General features: G+C 35.4%; 1 protein-coding gene across 1 annotated transcript in view; it reads right to left on the bottom strand.

Moving 5' to 3' along the window:
* MARCH6 (membrane associated ring-CH-type finger 6) overlaps window positions 1-17887 on the bottom strand; it is a 58636-nt gene that overhangs the window by 3962 nt on the left and 36787 nt on the right. The window contains exons 16-24 of the mRNA XM_015821281.1: window positions 16016-16135; window positions 14992-15092; window positions 12474-12611; window positions 9600-9801; window positions 8348-8417; window positions 6292-6473; window positions 5141-5275; window positions 4095-4184; window positions 1218-1350 (exon numbers count right to left, since the gene is read on the bottom strand). Of these exons, the coding sequence (XP_015676767.1) occupies window positions 1218-1350; window positions 4095-4184; window positions 5141-5275; window positions 6292-6473; window positions 8348-8417; window positions 9600-9801; window positions 12474-12611; window positions 14992-15092; window positions 16016-16135 (1171 nt within the window). The remainder of the gene's footprint in view (window positions 1-1217; window positions 1351-4094; window positions 4185-5140; window positions 5276-6291; window positions 6474-8347; window positions 8418-9599; window positions 9802-12473; window positions 12612-14991; window positions 15093-16015; window positions 16136-17887) is intronic.

The raw sequence follows: 17887 nt of genomic DNA, 5'->3' as shown, positions 1-17887 counted from the left end.
CTCCTCCAAACATGGTGAGTTGAGTTGATGCCAATGAGCTTGATTTCGGTCTCATCTGACCACAATACTTTCATTCAATTCTCCTCTGAATCATTCAGATGTTCATTGGCAAACTTCAGACGGGCCTGTACATGTGCTTTCTTGAGCAGAGGGACCTTGCGGGCACTGCAGGATTTCAATCCTTCACGGCATAGTGTGTTATCAATTGTTTTTTTGGTGACTATGGTCCCAGCTGCCTTGAAATCATTGACAAGATCCTCCCGTGTAGTTCTGGGCTGATTCCTCACCATCCTCATGATCATTGAAACTCCACGAGATGAGATCTTGCATGGAGCCCCAGACCGAGGGAGATTGACAGTTATTTTGTGTTTCTTCCATTAGCGAATAGTCGTACCAACTGTTGCTACCTTCTCACCAAGCTGCTTGGCGATAGTGTTGTAGCCCATTCCAGCCTTGTGTAGGTCTACAATCTTGTCCCTGACATCTTTGGACAGCTATTTGGTCTTGGCCATGGTGGAGAGTTTGGAATCTGATTGCTTCTGTAGACAGGTGTCTTTTATACAGGTAACAAGTCTAGATTAGGAGCACCCCCCTTAAGAGAGTGCTCCTAATTTCAGCTCATTACTTGTATAAAAGATACCTGGGAGCCAGAAATCTTACTGATTGATAGGGGATCAAATACTTACTTCACTCATTAAAATGTAAATCAATTTATAACTTTTTTGAAATGCATTTTTCTGGATTTTTTTGCTGCTATTCTGTCTCTCACTGTTAAAATAAACCTACCATTAAAATTATATGATCATTTCTTTGTTAGTGGGCAAACGTACAAATCAGCAGGAGATCAAATAATATTTTCCCTCACTGTATTTGGATTAGGTTTCAAGACTTATCTTTAGCGATGTTCTTTGAGGATAAAAACTGGAATTTTAAATATCATCTAAGGCTCACCTGATGACTCTCCAAGATATAGCATCAGGGTTTACTAATTTCTTAAATATATTACTGAGTTTTTAAGCTAAACATAAAATACAATAAATATATTGAAGCTATTGATGTGTTAGAAAGATATGGATATACTTGACATATCATTCATTTAAACTGCAGCAAATAAAGATTTGATATTTTAATAATATAATGATGACCATATAATTCCACTGTAAATCTTAACTGAATGTATGGTCCAAATATGAAATCTGCATTGCCATTGCACTTACCTAACAAAGGTGTAATACCAGAAGCTACAATGTAAGGTACACAGAGAGAAAGCAGTAAAACTGAAATAACAGGTGCTGCAAGTTTTTGTATTATAAAGTGTAAGTCAATATTTCGAATTCCATTTGCATAAACCTGAAATATAAGATTAAATATATATGAATAATGACTGTCCAGGAAGATTATATTTAACACAAAGCTTATATTCATAACTGGAAGAGACTGTCAATGTAAACACAGAGATAAGAGGTGCATTTTTAGTTATATTGATTTTGGCCTCCACAAGGCTTAGCGAATATGTTTGATAGACCAGGGCAACTCAAGGTGGGTGGGACTATACAAATTGATGGCAGGAAATTCAAGGATGCAAAATGGATTTAGTTTTATCTTTATAGCACCTAAAATTACCTAGTTTGCCAGTGAACTTAAGTGGCATGATCTGGGGATGCTGTGCAGCCACCAAATGGTTTGACGGGGTAACAAATTATACTTATTTTTTCTTATTAGGGCTCCTATGGGTCAAATGGGCTGAGAAATAATGACTGACTGTGATAAGCTTCCCAGAATGAGGACAATATTTTACTGACTGAAAGACACCTAAATAGGACTATAGTAATCATGAACTAAGTTAAGAAAATGAATGATTACCATTTAGTTGATTTGCAAATAGAATACTAAAGTATATGATTCTTTCTCATTAAAGCACATACACAACTGGGAGATTAGAGCTATGTGAAAATTGATCCAGATGGAGGGAGTAATTGTTAGGGTTGGGGTTCTTCAGACCCCCTTTACTGAATGGGAAACCTCTGCTAGATCCCAATGCTCTCCATAAATAGAAAAAAAGTCTTTTCTGTTTAGAGAATGGCACATCTGTATCCAGGCCATATAATCAAAGTTAATTTAGCTACTGATATACTAATGCTCCATTCAAAATGGACCATTTTAATTGTCTTATAAACATAAATACTCTAATAAAACAGAGTATTTTCTCAATATTGTTGTCTTTGAGACGTGCCATATTAAGAGTTTGGAACAGATATAAAACAAGTTATCGTATGAAGTTGCCTCTTTTGGTGTTCCCCCAAGAAGCATTTTTTAGAAAAGAAATGGTGGTGAAGCTGGACAGGTGGACGTATGGTAAAATAATATCTTTTAGTTCTGGTGACCCTACCCTCACATCTAAGGAAACATTGGCATTAGAAGATCATGTCTACCATTGGTTTACATACTTATAAATGAAAGAAAGATTTAAACTAGATAAAAAGAGTCATGGGTTTGACTTTGTTAAAAATGAATTGGAAATTTTATTATGTGGTAGTGATGACCATATTATTGCTAAGGTTTACAAAATGTTATTGAAATTGAATTTGGAAAGTGAACATGTAAAACACTGTATGATTCAGTGAGCAAGGAACTTTGGGTATGATGTGATGTTTGAACAATAGGAGAACATGTAGACGAAAGGCTTAAAATTCACACTAAACTATAACTTAAAAGAAAACTTTTATAAGATGATGTATCGCTGGTATTTAACACCAGATAAATTATCTAGAATGTATAAAGATATCTCAAATGAATGTTGGAAACATAAATGTAAAGAGGGGACTTTTTATCATTTATGGTGGACATGTGATAAAGCAAAGAAATATTGGAGCAGGATTCCTATTTTAATGCAGAAAATTCTTAAAGTGAATATAAAGATTAACAGAAGCTTTTTTTCTGGGTCTAAGGGAAAAAAATTTGGGGGAAAAATTTGGAACTCTGATTTTATATATGTTGATGGCAGAAGACTACTCTAAGCACAAAAATGGAAGGATGTTTCGATTCCCACCATGGACGAATGGCTACAAAAGTTAATGGAATTAGCAGAGATGGCTAAATTAACTATTTTGATAAAAGAAAAGAATATATGTACTTTTGTTTCTACGTGGAAACCGCTTCTGGACTTTGTGCTTGAGGTGGAAAAAAAGATACTTTGATTTTGGGTTTTACTGATTAGATTGATTTGTTGATATAGAAATGGCTAGTTCATACTACTATAGAAATGTAAAAAGTTGAAGTTCAATGTTAATGCTCTATTATACTGCAACAGAGGGAGTCAGAGGTCAACGCCTTTTTTTTCTTTCCCCTTTTCCACACTTCTCTTTTTCCCATTCCCTTCCCTTTGTTCCCTATTATTTGCTTTTGTGTTTTTGTATTTTATATTATAAGTGAAAATAAAAAATTCTAAACAGAAAAAAAATTGTTGTCTTTGTCACAATAGGCCACATGAGTGACTTTCATCTACAGAACTGTACAAGTAGTTCTTAACTTACAACCACAATTGAGCCCAAAATTTATGTTGCTAAGAGAGACATTTGTTGAGTTTTGCCCCATTTTACGACCTTTCTTGCCACAATTGTTAAGTGAATCACTGCAGTTGTTAAGTTAGTAACACGCTTGTTAAGTGAATTTGGCTTCTCCATTGACTTTACTTGTCAAAAAGTTACCAAAGGTGATCACGTAACCCTGAGATATTGCAACTGTCATAAATATGAGTTAGATGCCAAGCGTCTTAATTTTGATCACATGACCATGGGAATACTACATGTCACTTTTTCAAGTGTCATTGTAACTTCAAATGATCACTAAATGAATTGTTGTAAGTTGAGGACTACCTGTATTTTCTCCTTTCCTTTTTTTTCAGGATACTACATGATCTTCCAAATTGGCTCTGGAGCAGAATATAAGGATGTACAAGAGAAAAGGATTGCCCCTCCCCTCACCCAGTTTTCTGAGGAAAGCAATTCCAACTAAAAAGAAATGCCATTAATTATACATTGATATATTCCATCAAGATACTGGTCACTAAAGCAAACATGATAAATATTTCTAACCTGTTCAATGACTGTTTTCAGCCACCACTGTGGCCCCATTAAAGTTATGGCAGCAATTATTTTAGCATGCAGAACACCAAGGGCCCAGTCCTATTTAAACAAAAGCAATTATTAGTTATTATTTCAATACAGAGCATTCTCTCAGTCTAATTAAGACTTAGTTAAATTAGGAAACAAACCTTGTGTGAAATATATTTATCTTGTATCTACATCAGCATAAGAATGTAAATTCAGAAATCCCCATAAAAATGATTGTTCAACTTTTGATGAAAGTTGATTCTTCTACCTTCCTACCACCTATGATATTAAAGTTGTCCTAATTAATGAAGTTACTGATCCTACTTATAATAGATTTCTGTACAATATCTAAAAGTGATTACATAGGAGGCTTCTGTATATAAATAGAGAAAAATCCTAATCCATTCTAACACTGAAGATAATGAAATGTCTGTTAATGAAATGTCTGCAAGCAAACAACCAAGCTCAGAGAGCACTAATGATTCCACAGGTAGGATGAACTGAACACAAATATGTAAGCAGGCATGTACAGAAATGTACGGTGAAAAACAGCTAAACTATTTTATGAAAGAATTGAAAGCATTTTTCTAAGTCCATTTTCAATATTATTATTTCTGTATGTTTTGAAAAATTCACTGATTTAAGCCTAAATTTAGGATCGCAAGAAGAGCATTATCTGAAACAAGTTGTTTGGCACTCTGAAACTTTCTTTCAGGGTTAGCCGTCACATAAATTAAAGTGGATAAAGAATGAGGTCTTCTGAGTTTTGGCATCTACATGTGAAATAGCCTTGCAAGAATTTTTGATAACACAGACTATTTCTTTAAGCAGATTTTTTTAGAACCTTAATTGCATTATATATTCTGCTGCTTTTAAAAGTCAACATTTTAACTGATATTAGCTTTCCTTGCTGGTTTTAATTTTTAGATCATATTTTAATTTTGTAAGGTACTGCTTTCACAAGGTAGGCTCTCTATGTGTCTTCCTTCAATTAAAAATTAGCAACTTTAGAAGCTGCAAGAACTGACCTGCCATGGGTAGAATAGTGGGGTCTGATCCAAGGGAACTCTTAGGGGAGCAACAATGACTAGCTCAAACAAAAGTCCAAGCAAGAGTGGGACTACACCAGCCAGCAATGCAGCAACTATTAATGTCTTCATTATCTAAAGAACAAGAAAAAAGAATTTTATTTATTGAGAATAACATAATGTGCTGTTTTTAAATAGACAAGTGTGTACATAAATAACATTAAAATCAAGAGGAACTTAAACATATATAAACTTGTGCAGATGCATAAAATCAGAATTATAAGAGACAAATTCTTTACTTAGATCAGATGTATGATAAAATTAGCATGTCAGCTGGGGTCAGAGCAATGGCATCATGTCATCAAAGAGGGCACAATTTTCTGTTAATGATTTTTTTTAATTCCCTTTTTTTCCTCTGTGTTAAGCCTACTGGAGACTTATGACACTAACAGTAATCCAAAATTGTCGAGTAATTTCTGTTGAATTTCACTCAGAAATTCAGCAAAAAAACTCTATTCTTTTGGATTATGATTCAGAGAGTAAGAGTTCCAAGGCAAGCTTGATCTTACTTGTTGCTCTGCCCTTTTTTGCCTGGATAATTAGATAGAATTGAAAAAAAAAATACAGATCCAGTGAGATGCCAAAGGGTCAAACAGTATCTCTTTTTGTCTGTTGTTGTCTGTTCCATCCAATGGTTTTAGAATTTTTAAAAAATATTACAACAGTCCTTGCTTAATGACCAGTTGCTTAATGACCATTCAAAGTTATGACAGCCTTGGAAAGAGTGCTTTACGGCCTGTAAAGCACTTCTGTCACAAAATATTGTAAAAACCCCTCCAGTTACCTAACTAGTAACATTAATAAACTAAAATAATTGAGAATATCTATGCAGTTGTGGCAGGTTGGTGACCAGAGGTATTAACCATTTATTTATGCTTTATCCATATCAGCACTGATTTTGTGACTGGGAAGTTTATAAGAATCTCCAAAATTATACTCTTTAGAATTCCAATATTGTGAATACTTGCGGCTTTCCTCTTTCCAAGGAACATCTGTTATAATTATAGCATGATCCAGGAGACATGGTCTCACTGCATCTATTGAATTCTTTTTCCAAATTTAAAAAAAGAATAAATGTTCTAACAACTTACCATGAGGGACCATTCCTTTACCTTCTGAAAAATCACTTGACGCCCCTGTGGCATCCAAGCAACAAGCACCGTCACAGCCCTAATTGTTAGCCAGCAAACATACAGTCCACAAGCAGCGGTATATAGTTCATGGATTTTAGCAGTTCCTGTCCAAAAAGACATCAGCCAGCGGCCAGCAAACACTGAAAGCAAAAAAATATTAATTATTGCTAGTGAGAAAGGTCTGTGTTATCTTATGGTCATAAAATAATATGGATCCAAAAACTTAAAACTCATTCCATAAATATAATGGACTGGTCCAGTAAGTTGTCTGCTGCAAACATTTTATTAAACTGAAGACAATTTCAATAGCTGGAGGTCCTTATTGTTTACTAAAGGAAGGTCCTAGAAAGTTATTGTAAAATTACTTTTTATTGATCCAAACAGTATGTATTGCAAGTGCACTGCATAGTTGCATTACGCACAAAAAAATGGATGCTTGCAAAAACACTTGCCACTCTTTGTTCTACAGTTAGTTTCCTCTGAAGTCAAAAGCACATCCAGCATTTTTCTAGGAACCTGAATTGTGTACTAGATTGATTACTTACACAATTTTGTATATTGCTGATTTACAATGCTCTTGGTGGTTTGCAATAAAAACAAATTTAAAATCCAAACATTTAAAGTAAAACAAGTAATTAACACTAACAGTTAAAACGAACAGCTAAAAGCCTGAACAAAAAAAAAAATCTTTTGAAGGCCTTTTTAGAAGCCAATAAAAATGTTAGGCAGCAATCCCAAGACTTGGAGTGGCAACACAGAATAACTTGATTTTAACCTGCCATCAAACAAGCAACTGTGGGTGAACCAATACATGCTGAGATTCATAAAGGGGCATTATCTAATACAACTTGGGCTGGTCTAAAGAAAGACTAGAATTCAGTTTCTGTTCTAGCACCTTAACTACTAAATTTATTTGTTTCTATCCTTTTTATTATTTTTACAAATAACTCAAGGCAGCAAACATCCAACACACCTTTCCCACAACAACAACCCTGTGAGGTGGGCTGGATTGACAGAGAGTGAGTGGTTCAAGATCTCCCAACTGGCTTTCATGGCTAAGGTAGGACTAGAACTCATGGTCTCCTGCTTTCTAGTCTGGTGCCTTACTACTAGATCAAATTGATTCTCACAGTTGTAGTTGGTAAATCACCTGAAACTGATAAAAAGCTTTTGTAGCCATTGCCTCAATCGAGGTAAGTACATATTTCAGAACTTAAGAAAAATTCTCAAACAGTGTATTTGCTTCTCATGGGAGCATATAATCTGATTCAAATAGGCAAATGGACTATCTCTCTGGAATTATGGCCCCTCACAATAAGACCTCCATCTTGTCTGGATTCCATTTCAATATTCTTTCTTATCGTTACTGATTGCAAATACCATTTTCTGACAGTGTCACAAAAAATAGATATGGGTATCAGTCCACCTATTGAAAGCACTCAGCTCCAAATTTCTTGATGATTTCTCCCAATACTTTCACATAGATAGTGCAAAAGATTGAGAATGAATGGAATCCTGAAACATGATTTAACAGCTCCCTTTTGAAATAAAAATGGCCTCTGAGCAATATTATCTTAAGTCTGGCTCTGAAATAGGAATGGAATTATCACAAAGTCATGTCTCCTATTTCCAAATTTCTCAAGGGTTCCAGAAGTATACCATGGTTAATGGCACTTAGAACTACTAATAAATCAAACAACACTAATAGAATTACATCTCTAAACAGAGATAATCTATCAGATTGACCAAGATAGACTTAGTGCTGTAGTCTTCAATGAAACAAATATGAATGGATCATGGAATCTGCTTTCTACAGGACTGATTCAATTAAGAAGCCACCACTCTTCCCAACCATTGGACGTTAGAGATCTTATAGCTGTGCATCTCTGAGAGATCAAAAGGAAGCATTTTAAGAAGAGGCCTCATTGTTATAGAAAGCTACACAGCATAACATGCAAGATTAATGAAAAATTAAGTGACCAAAATGGATACCTTGTTATTATGAAATGCATACCTGGTAATGTAAGGCAGATAAGACTTGCAATCAGGAGTGTTATACACATGAAAATGATCAGCAAAAATATCTGAAATATAGAAAAAGTAATTAATTTAATACAGGTATCTTATATGTATGAAATATGAGATTAAAGAAAGACTGATAGTAACCTCACAAATCTCATGGTTCTTATATTGACAAATAAGCCCTATTAGCATGATGTACTCTCAAATAAATCTGAATTGCTGGAGAAGATGCCTTATTTTATAAATCAAAATTATATTTGATTTTATGAATCAGACCATTAGAGTTTATTCCGCAAGCCATAACAAAGCAAGCAATGCTTAGTCTGTTCTTGCTTCCGTGTCTGAACAGCTGAACAGGACATAATTTTTAAAATTTCTTTTAATCTTTGCTAGTGTAATTTGAGCACTCCATTCCTACAGACTATATTCTCCTAGCATTCCAAGAATCAAAGTAGCTTTTCATATAAAAATTAAGACAAATTTCAATCCTTCTCTGAAATATATACGCATACTGATTCACACATGGCTAGAGGATTAAGGGACTTTAAAAGATGCTGTATACTTGCTTCTGTGTGAGAAACCAACATGAACTACTTAAATGCTGTCTCAGCCTATGATTTTGTTAAGAAGATGTCTAGATTTTTCCAGCCAAGTCCTTACAATCCTGGTAAAATAGTAAAGGTAAAAGTTTCCCTATCCGGTAGTGTTCGACTCTAGGGGAAGGTGCTCATCTCCGTTTCTTAGCCAAGGGAGCTAGTGTTGTCCCAAAACACTTCCGTGGTCATGGGGCCAGCATGACTATACACACCAAGGTGCACAGAATGCTGTTCTTTCCGACCGAAGTGGTCTCTATTTATCTACTCGCATTTGTATGCTTTCAAACTGCTAGCTGGGCAGGAATTGGGGCAAGTAACACTCCTTTGCGTGGTGCTCAGGTCTCAAACCTGGGCTGTCAACTTTCCATCTGGCAAGCCCAGCGTCTTAATCGCTAAACCACTGCACCCTTTAACACAGAAATACTGCCTTTATAATTGTTTCATTATATCCCACAGAAAAAAGGTCCAGCCAAGCATGAATATTGTATCAATCCTAACACAATGAGATTCAAAGTGAGCATAAGCTAAAGAGACAGATGATATTATACCCTCTTAAAACTACAACCCTAAGAATTAATTTCTGCAGATAGGAGAAACACAGAATAAAGTAGACACTAATTAATTATTCTAGGTATTAAAACAGCCTACCCTGAGTGGAAATTTTAAAGGCCGGTGATAAGGCTGAAAACCAACAGGTCCTCCTTGCTGTAATATGGCTTGGTGGGCTGCATGCAGACCTTCTCCTACAACTGGAATGGCATTATTATTGCGAGCTGGTTGGTTATTAGGCTGCTGGTTTGCATTGTTTTCATTCTCTTCCTGGTCTCCCAGTAAGTAAGAATGAAGATCCCTAATACAAGATTTAATAGTATTTAATTGAATATATTAACATGAAAAGAATAAAAATGACAATAAGCAATAAAATATGAATAATCTATTTTCATGGCAGATTCAAACATGATTATATTCATTTATTTATTCAATTTCTATAGCCACCCATCTCAAACAAGTGATTCTGGACACCAAAGCTGTCATCTTAATTAAGTGGAATGTTTAAAAGAAGCACTGTAAAACAAACTATAACAACAACAAAAAGTAAACTAATCATATGTAGTTTCAGGAAAGCAGTCCCCCTTTATTCTGTGCCTTCAGGTCAGTTTTTTACTCCTGGCAATTGGGTGGAAAAGCCCTTGCAGTTTTCTTGTCAAGATTTTAGAAGTGATTTTCCACTGCTTGCCTTCTAGGGCTGAGAAAGGGGGACTGGCCCAAAGTCACCCACTTGCCTTTGTGCCTAAGGCAGAACTAGAACTTATGATCTCCCAGTTTCTACCTTGATGCTTTAACCCAGGGGTGTCAAACTGCTGGCCAACAGGCCGGATGCATCACGTCAAAACCGCGCCCACCCCATTGTCGGCAATGACATTGCGAGTTTGACGCCCCTGCCTTAACCACTACACTAAGCAAAAACATTATCAAAGAGATAAATATATGAGATTGCTGCAACTTCATATTTACTCCTTAAGGTCAAAATAACAAAAAATGCCTAAGTGTGCAACTGCAGCACCACATAGGATAATACATGACTATTGCCATTAGCATTCAGGGAGTTTTCGACAACAATTGAGCAATATATGCACAGTTGTATTCCATTTAAATTAAACAAAATGTTGCTTTCATTAAGTGAAAGTAAATGAAAGTTGCTTAACCTTTACTGGACCAACCTGAAGTCCAATACACAAACATTACAGGTAGTCCTCGACATAACCACAAATGAGTGCAAAATTTCTGTCGCTAAACAGATCTTCAGAAAGCAGCTGGTTCATTGCTCATCCTTCCTACACAGTGGAAGCCATGTGGTGTAATCCTGGAAGCAGGTGCCATTTTGGGAACAGCCACATTGTGGCCACTCTGAAATTGCATCCACTTCCGGGATGGTATCATGTGGTCTTCACTGTGTAGAAAGGTTACACAGCTGCTTCCCAAAGATCTACTGCAAAGATGATGGTACATGATGGAGAGGGTGGGGAGGACCAGGTGGTAGGATCCAGCAGAGTGGGAAATAGGCCCAAGGCCTGTGGGGAAACCAGTGAGAGGAAAAAGCGGAGCACAGGGTGCCTCAGGGTTGGGGGAGGGCTGGCCAGGCCATGTGTGAGCTGGGAAGATACTGTAGTGCTAGGCCTCCTAGAGCCTCTCCACTCAAGGTATCCCATTTGCACAATGACTGCAACAGGAAAAGCAGGGATGGGGGTTGTTAAGCAAGCCAATCACATGGGTACCTTGCTTAAAGACTGTCAAAACTTGTGACCATAAGGGGCAAGCTCCGTTATGGTTATAAGTCAAGAACTACCTGTATTTATCCTCAAAGTTTTAGGTTAGCTGAAAGGGTCAAAATACAGGTAGTCCTGGACCTATGACCATAATTAGGATGGGAGTTTCTGTTGTAAGTCATTGTGGTCCTAAATTTTACAACAATTTTTATTGTGCTGGTGAAGCAAATCACCAGTTATTAAGCAAATCACATGGTCATTAAGCAAATCCAGCTTCCCCAATGGACCCTTTTTTCAATTTTTTTGTCAGAAACTGATAAAAAAGATTACAAATGGCAATCACATGACCATGAGGGCAGTGCAACAAGTGCAAGTAGAGGTCATGAGTCATTTTTTTTAAGGTTGCTGTAACTCTGAACAATTGTTAAATGAATAGTGGTAAGTTGAGGACTACCTGTACTACTCCCCTCCCCCCAAGCTACCTCAAAGTACAGGTAATCTTTGACTTACAACAGTTCATTTAGTGACTGTTCAAAGTTACAGCGGCACTGAAAAAAGTGACTTATGACCATTTTTCACACTTATAACTGTTGCAGCATCCCCATGGTCATATGATTTATATTTGGATGCTTGATAACTGACTCACATTTATGACAGTTGCGATGTCCTGGGGTCATGTGATCCTCTTTTGCGACCCTCTAACAAACAGAGTCAATGGGGAAGTCAGATTCATTTAACAACCGTGTTACTAATTTAAGAACTTCAGTGATTCACTTAACAAATGTGGTGAGAAAAGTTGTAAAATGGGCAAAACTCATTTAACAAATTTCTCACTTAGCAACATAAATTTGGGGCTCAATTGTAGTCATAAGTTGAGGACTACTTGTATAACATATCACATAAGAAAGAAAATGGGAAGAAAGCCTCAAAAATATCAAAAGTTGGGAAAACAGGTTATGTAGGAAGCAATTAAAATATATTCAAATAGATAATATTCAAATAGCTTCATACATCCCCACCCACATACAGAATGTATATTTTAAAGGAATAAAACAATTTCTCTCTTGCATAAACTTAAAATAAATATAATAAAAATGCTGCATAGTAATTTATACTGCTTCATTTTCAACAAATGCTAAGCCCTAATATGTATATTCTTTTGAGTTGGACTGTAAAGTAGACAAACAGCTTCAATTATTTAAGTCACAGAAAGTTTAACTCAATTATTTGAACGGACTGAACTCTTCATACTTACAATAAGAAGCCAGCAGTAACAGTCCATCCTCGTACAAGCCCCTTCAGCCACTGCCTTGTGTGCCCTTGTTCAAGCAAAGCTGGTAGAACCACTTGAAGCAAAAGTAATTCTAAGGAAAGTTCACTTACAGGAGCATCGCTGTGGGAATAAAAGAAGCTGACATATTTTAAACAAACTCACTGTCTTACTGATGCAAGTCTAATTGTACTGATGCAACTATATCATTGGTTGCATTTTTTTCTTAAACATTGTTAATTGTGGGCATTCCTTCTGAGGCAAAATTAAATTAAGTGTTGCATGTTTCCCCCATGACTAGCATGATCCAAATTAGGATACAGATCATAAAGTCTAAAAATATCCTCCAAATGATACAAGTCTGCTCATATATCATATATGAAAAAGGAAGAAAAAATTATCTTTCATAAATAACTGTTTGGTTCAAATATAAAGGTATTGTTCAGTGGAAAACTTGGATTTTCTTGTTTTCCTTGTTTTTATTTTGGTTTCAATTAACCACATTTAAGCTTATATATATATGTGTTAGCCTAGAAAAGTACCAGGCTCAGACAAGATAATTCCTTCTTGCTTGAAAGCTTGTGCTCATCAATTAGTCCCCATCTTCACCCGAATCTTTAATAAATCACTAGAGATGTGCTGTGTTCCTTCTTGCTTCAAATGCTCTACTATCATCCCAGTGCCAAAGAAAGCCTCTATCAAAGAACTGAATGATTATAGACCGGTTGCTCTGACATTCGTAGTTATGAAAAACTTTAAAAGGTTAGGGCTAGCCCACCTGAAAAACATCACAATCTGCTGTTAGACCCCTTGCAATTTGCCTACCGGGCAACTAGATCAGCAAATGATGCTGTTAATATGGCATTGCACTACATTCTACAACATCTTGAATCTCCAAAGACCTATGCAAAGGTCCTTTTTGTATATTTCAATTCAGCATTCAATACCATCATTCCACATATTCTTCTCACTAAACTAAATCAGCTAGCTGTGCCTGACCACGCCTGTAAGTGGATCCTAAGCTTTCTAACAGACAGGAAGCAGCAAGTGAAGCTAGGCAAAATCACATCAGATACCTGTACAATTATCACAGCCCCCCCCCCGAGCTGTGTGCTCTCTCCACTTCTCTCTATATATCAATGACTGCATCTCAAAAGATCCCTTTGTTAAAATACTGAAGTTTGCAGATGATACAACAGTGATTGGCCTGATTCGAGACAACAACGAATCGGCATACAGATGGGAGGTTGAACAACTAGCCTTGTGGTGTGACCGGAACAATCTTGAACTGAACACACTCAAAACTGTAGAAATGACTGTAGACTTTAGGAGAAACCATACTATTTTACAACCTCTTACAATACTAGACAACACAGTATCAACAGTAGAGACCTTCAAGTTTCTAGGTTCTATAATATCTCAAGATTTAAAATGGACACCTAATATCAAAATGTAATCAAAAAAGCACAACATAGAATGTTCTTCCTGTGCCAACTCAGAAAACTCAAGACTGCCCAAGGAGCTGCTGATACAGTTCTACAAAGGAATTATTGAGTCTGTCATTTGCACCTCTACAACTGTCTGGTTTAGAACTGCAACCAAACAAGACAGACAGACTTCAACGAATAGTTAGAACTGCAGAAAAAACAATTGCTACCAGCCTGCCTTCCACTGAGGACCTGTATACTGCACAAGCAATAAAAAGAGCTATGAAAATATCTACAGACCCCTCACAACCTGGACATAAACTGTTTCAACTTCTTCCCTCAAGACGACGCTATAGGGCATTGCACACCAGAACAACTAGACATAAGGACAGTTTTTTCCCCATGCTGTCACTCTGCTTAACAACTAATTCCTACAACACTGTCAAAATACTTAGTAAAGCTATATTACTATGATACTCCTCATCTTTCCTATTACCTATCCATATCTTCTTATGCCTATAACTTTGCTGCTTGTATCTTACAATTTATATTGTGTTTTTTTGTAACCTAGTATGATTTTTGTTGTTTGCTTAGCTAGTGCTCTATGACTATCACTAAGTGTTGCATCTTATGATTTATGATGGTTGTATTTCACAATTTATGATTAATGTATTTTCATGTTGTATATGATCATGATTATCACTATTACTTATATGTACACTGAGAGTTTATGCACCAGAAACAAATTCCTTGGCCAATAAAGAATTCTAATTCTAATTCTAATTCTAATTCTAATTCTAATTCTAATTCTATTCTATTCTATTCAGAAAGTCAAGATCAGAAAACATGATTTGAAGAGTTTCCTACAACTAAATTTTGTTGTGGGAAAGATGATGAAAGGGGAAATATATGACTCTGAGATCCATTCATATATTATTAAATCCATGTTTTAAGATCCATTCAAACTAGGTAAATATTAATCAGTACTGTTATCAATTCACAATTATATAACCAGCAGTTCACTCAAATAAACACACACAGAGCTACCAGCTATGAAATGAAGTAGTTTATCTTACCTGTAGAGCATTACATTATATGGTAGAAAGTGAGGCAGCAGATATTTAATAATTCGTATAGGAAGCCAAAGCATGAGCAACACAATTGAGCCAAAGACAATCTGAAACAACAAAAAAATATAATTCTGAAGTAACTTTTCCATATTTAGCTTCAGTTTAAAGCAAATTCAAAATGAGCTTAATTCATACTACATTTTTGAAGATAGCAAACTTCTTTCTCCTTTCTTAGCTTCCATTCTTTCACTGCCATAGTTTGCCCTAGCTTCAAAATTAAAAAAATGATTCATAGATTTTGACAGAATCAAAATCCGATGCTAAATTGTAATTTATTCTTTTTAGATAAACAAGAATTAGCCATACTATCCTTTGCAAACAATTTTTTGCAATGGAGACAAACAAATTAAGAGAGAAAAAAATGCCAATGCATAGCGAGTTTTCTCTAAGAATTTCAAGTATTATCAAAATCCTGCTATTAATTTGATTATTTATAAAAGTAGTTTGCTCACACATAGCCACATTTATGAACTAGTAAGAAAGTTCAACTATAACTATTTTGACCTTGAAAGCACATTCTCAGGTTCCCTTAATTAAAAAAGGTACTCTTAATGTGAGATTACTCATAAAAAAAAAAAAGACAATGTAGTGTATACATTATTAAATAACCTACAGATGTGGATTATATAGAAAAAACTGAAATTATCTATGACAGCTTTTATTTACGTAAGACACAAAAATGAACCAGACTGCTGGTGATTTAGAACACTTTTCCTTAGAATATTACAAAAAGACGGTAATAAACACGTATTTATAAACCATTATTTATGGTTTAAATTTCCTATAGATTCAATATGACAAAAGTTAAGGTATCATAAATGTCTATTAAAACCTGAGAGTAATTATAGTTTGTTAGTTGACATGTTGAGTGTAGAGGGAAAACATTTAATTATAAAAAGAATCTGAATGCACAAATATTTGTTGCAATAAGAATAACAACACTACAAAAAAACTAGAAATGTAACTTTACCACTGATAAAATAAACCTCCTGAGATGTCTATAAATGGGTAAGTGAATCATTTCTTGAACTGGATTAAAGTCTGGATCATTTAAATTCCTCAGAAACCAAAGGACACCAGGTCTCAGTACCTGAAAAGGAAAATTAACACTTCAATGTTTTGAAATTATTTTTCTAATAATTTAATATTTTAAAAACCTGTAATGTTCCATATTAATTTTCAGTATAATTTATACCAACCCCCTCAATCTATTGAGAACAAGTGAGCCAGTTTTGCTGCTAAGCAAAGATATAATGTTTTAGGAAAGGGTGCCAGATGATTCTGATGTGAAAAGCCTGCTGGTTGAATGTCATCTTCAGTAGTTGGGAAGCATTCAAACAGCCGAGGCTGACTCCACTAGGAAACATCTGGAGCAGTTGTGTCAGATATTGTATATCACAATCCTGAGCAGACCTAGTCTCGGAATGAGTCACAAACTTCAGAAAGCTGAACAGGGTTACTTGGTGTATTTCTTCATATCAAGGCAAGAGCCCCACAGAAGATAACCACTAGCTGGCAGCTCTTCAGTGAGAACAATCTATCCAACCTAGATTCTGTGTACTCATGTCTTGCAGCCCATGTATCCTGGACTTGATCTTGGACCAACCAATAACCTTCCCAGGAACGCTAAAGGTTGGACTTCTTCACAATGAAACTCTTGCATTTCCATAAAGTTTTCTAGAGTGTGCCTAAATATCTACCTGGTTATTTGCTTCACTGTCATTTATATTTACTTGGGTGGAAAAAGAACCACTGATAACGAACTGGTACTTTTTCTCTCATATCATCTAGATTTTTCAACATGTGGGTTTTTTTCCCCCCGTGGCAGCTTTAAAAGTATGGGCGGTTGATTATGAAGGGAATTTCCTCACTTAATACAATGTATTAACTCAATTACGATTAACTTGACTATCTCCCAGACTTGACCAACATTCAGAGTTTGATTTTCTAATATTTAAAAGGGACCTTAAATTTATTCTTTTTTTAGGGTAATATGATGTTGGAAAAATCCATTCTTTTCAGCTGCAGTACCCAATTCCAGTTTAAATTAGGATAGTGCCTGAATTAAAAGACATTTGTAAAATTTTATACATGCAGGTGTTATGGGTATTTTATACTGTGTTATGATTTGTTAATGTCTAATGTAGCCCATGAAAATATATGTGCATATGAAATAATACTATTAGTGCATCTAGCGCTGAAGTTTTGTATAAAGGCCCATGACTTACATATTTAAAGAAAAATAGAGTTGAAATTTAAATAAATACAAATCCAGTACATATACAGAATCTGCTAGCTCTACTGAACCACTAATCCTACTTAGTTTAGAGCTTCCATTCCATCTGGCAATTTAAAAATTTATCTCTGAGCTTGCTTTTTTTCCCCCATTCTCCTCCCCTTTTCTACTATGCCCTTTCTTTTCAAAGTGTAACATTGCAGGCTAGGATTTTCTTGCTTTATTCATCTTACATAAGCTGGCTTGGGAAAATGTTCAATTGAACGTGATACTAATGGTATACATAATTAAATCTGCATAGTATTTAGCCTGATTATTCCTGATCCCAATATATTCTGTCATGAAAGACTTACTCAGATTGTTTTTGCTGAAATAATACAGTTATCCTCTATCATTTTTTTCAATTTTTGAATTAGATAACAACAACAACAACTATTATTATTATTATTATTATTATTATTATTATTATTATTATTATTATTATTATTATTATTATTATTATTATTATTTGGAAGGGACCTTGGAGGTCATCTTGTCCAACCCCCTGCTCAGGCAGGAAACCCTATACCAGGGGTGTCAAACTCGCAACGTCATGTGACGTCTTGC

The sequence above is a fragment of the Protobothrops mucrosquamatus genome, unplaced genomic scaffold (genome assembly GCF_001527695.2).
Source record: "Protobothrops mucrosquamatus isolate PMUCROS unplaced genomic scaffold, P.Mucros_1.0 scaffold1295, whole genome shotgun sequence".
Lineage (NCBI taxonomy): Eukaryota > Metazoa > Chordata > Lepidosauria > Squamata > Viperidae > Protobothrops > Protobothrops mucrosquamatus.
This window is presented reverse-complemented; position numbering and strand designations above follow the sequence as displayed.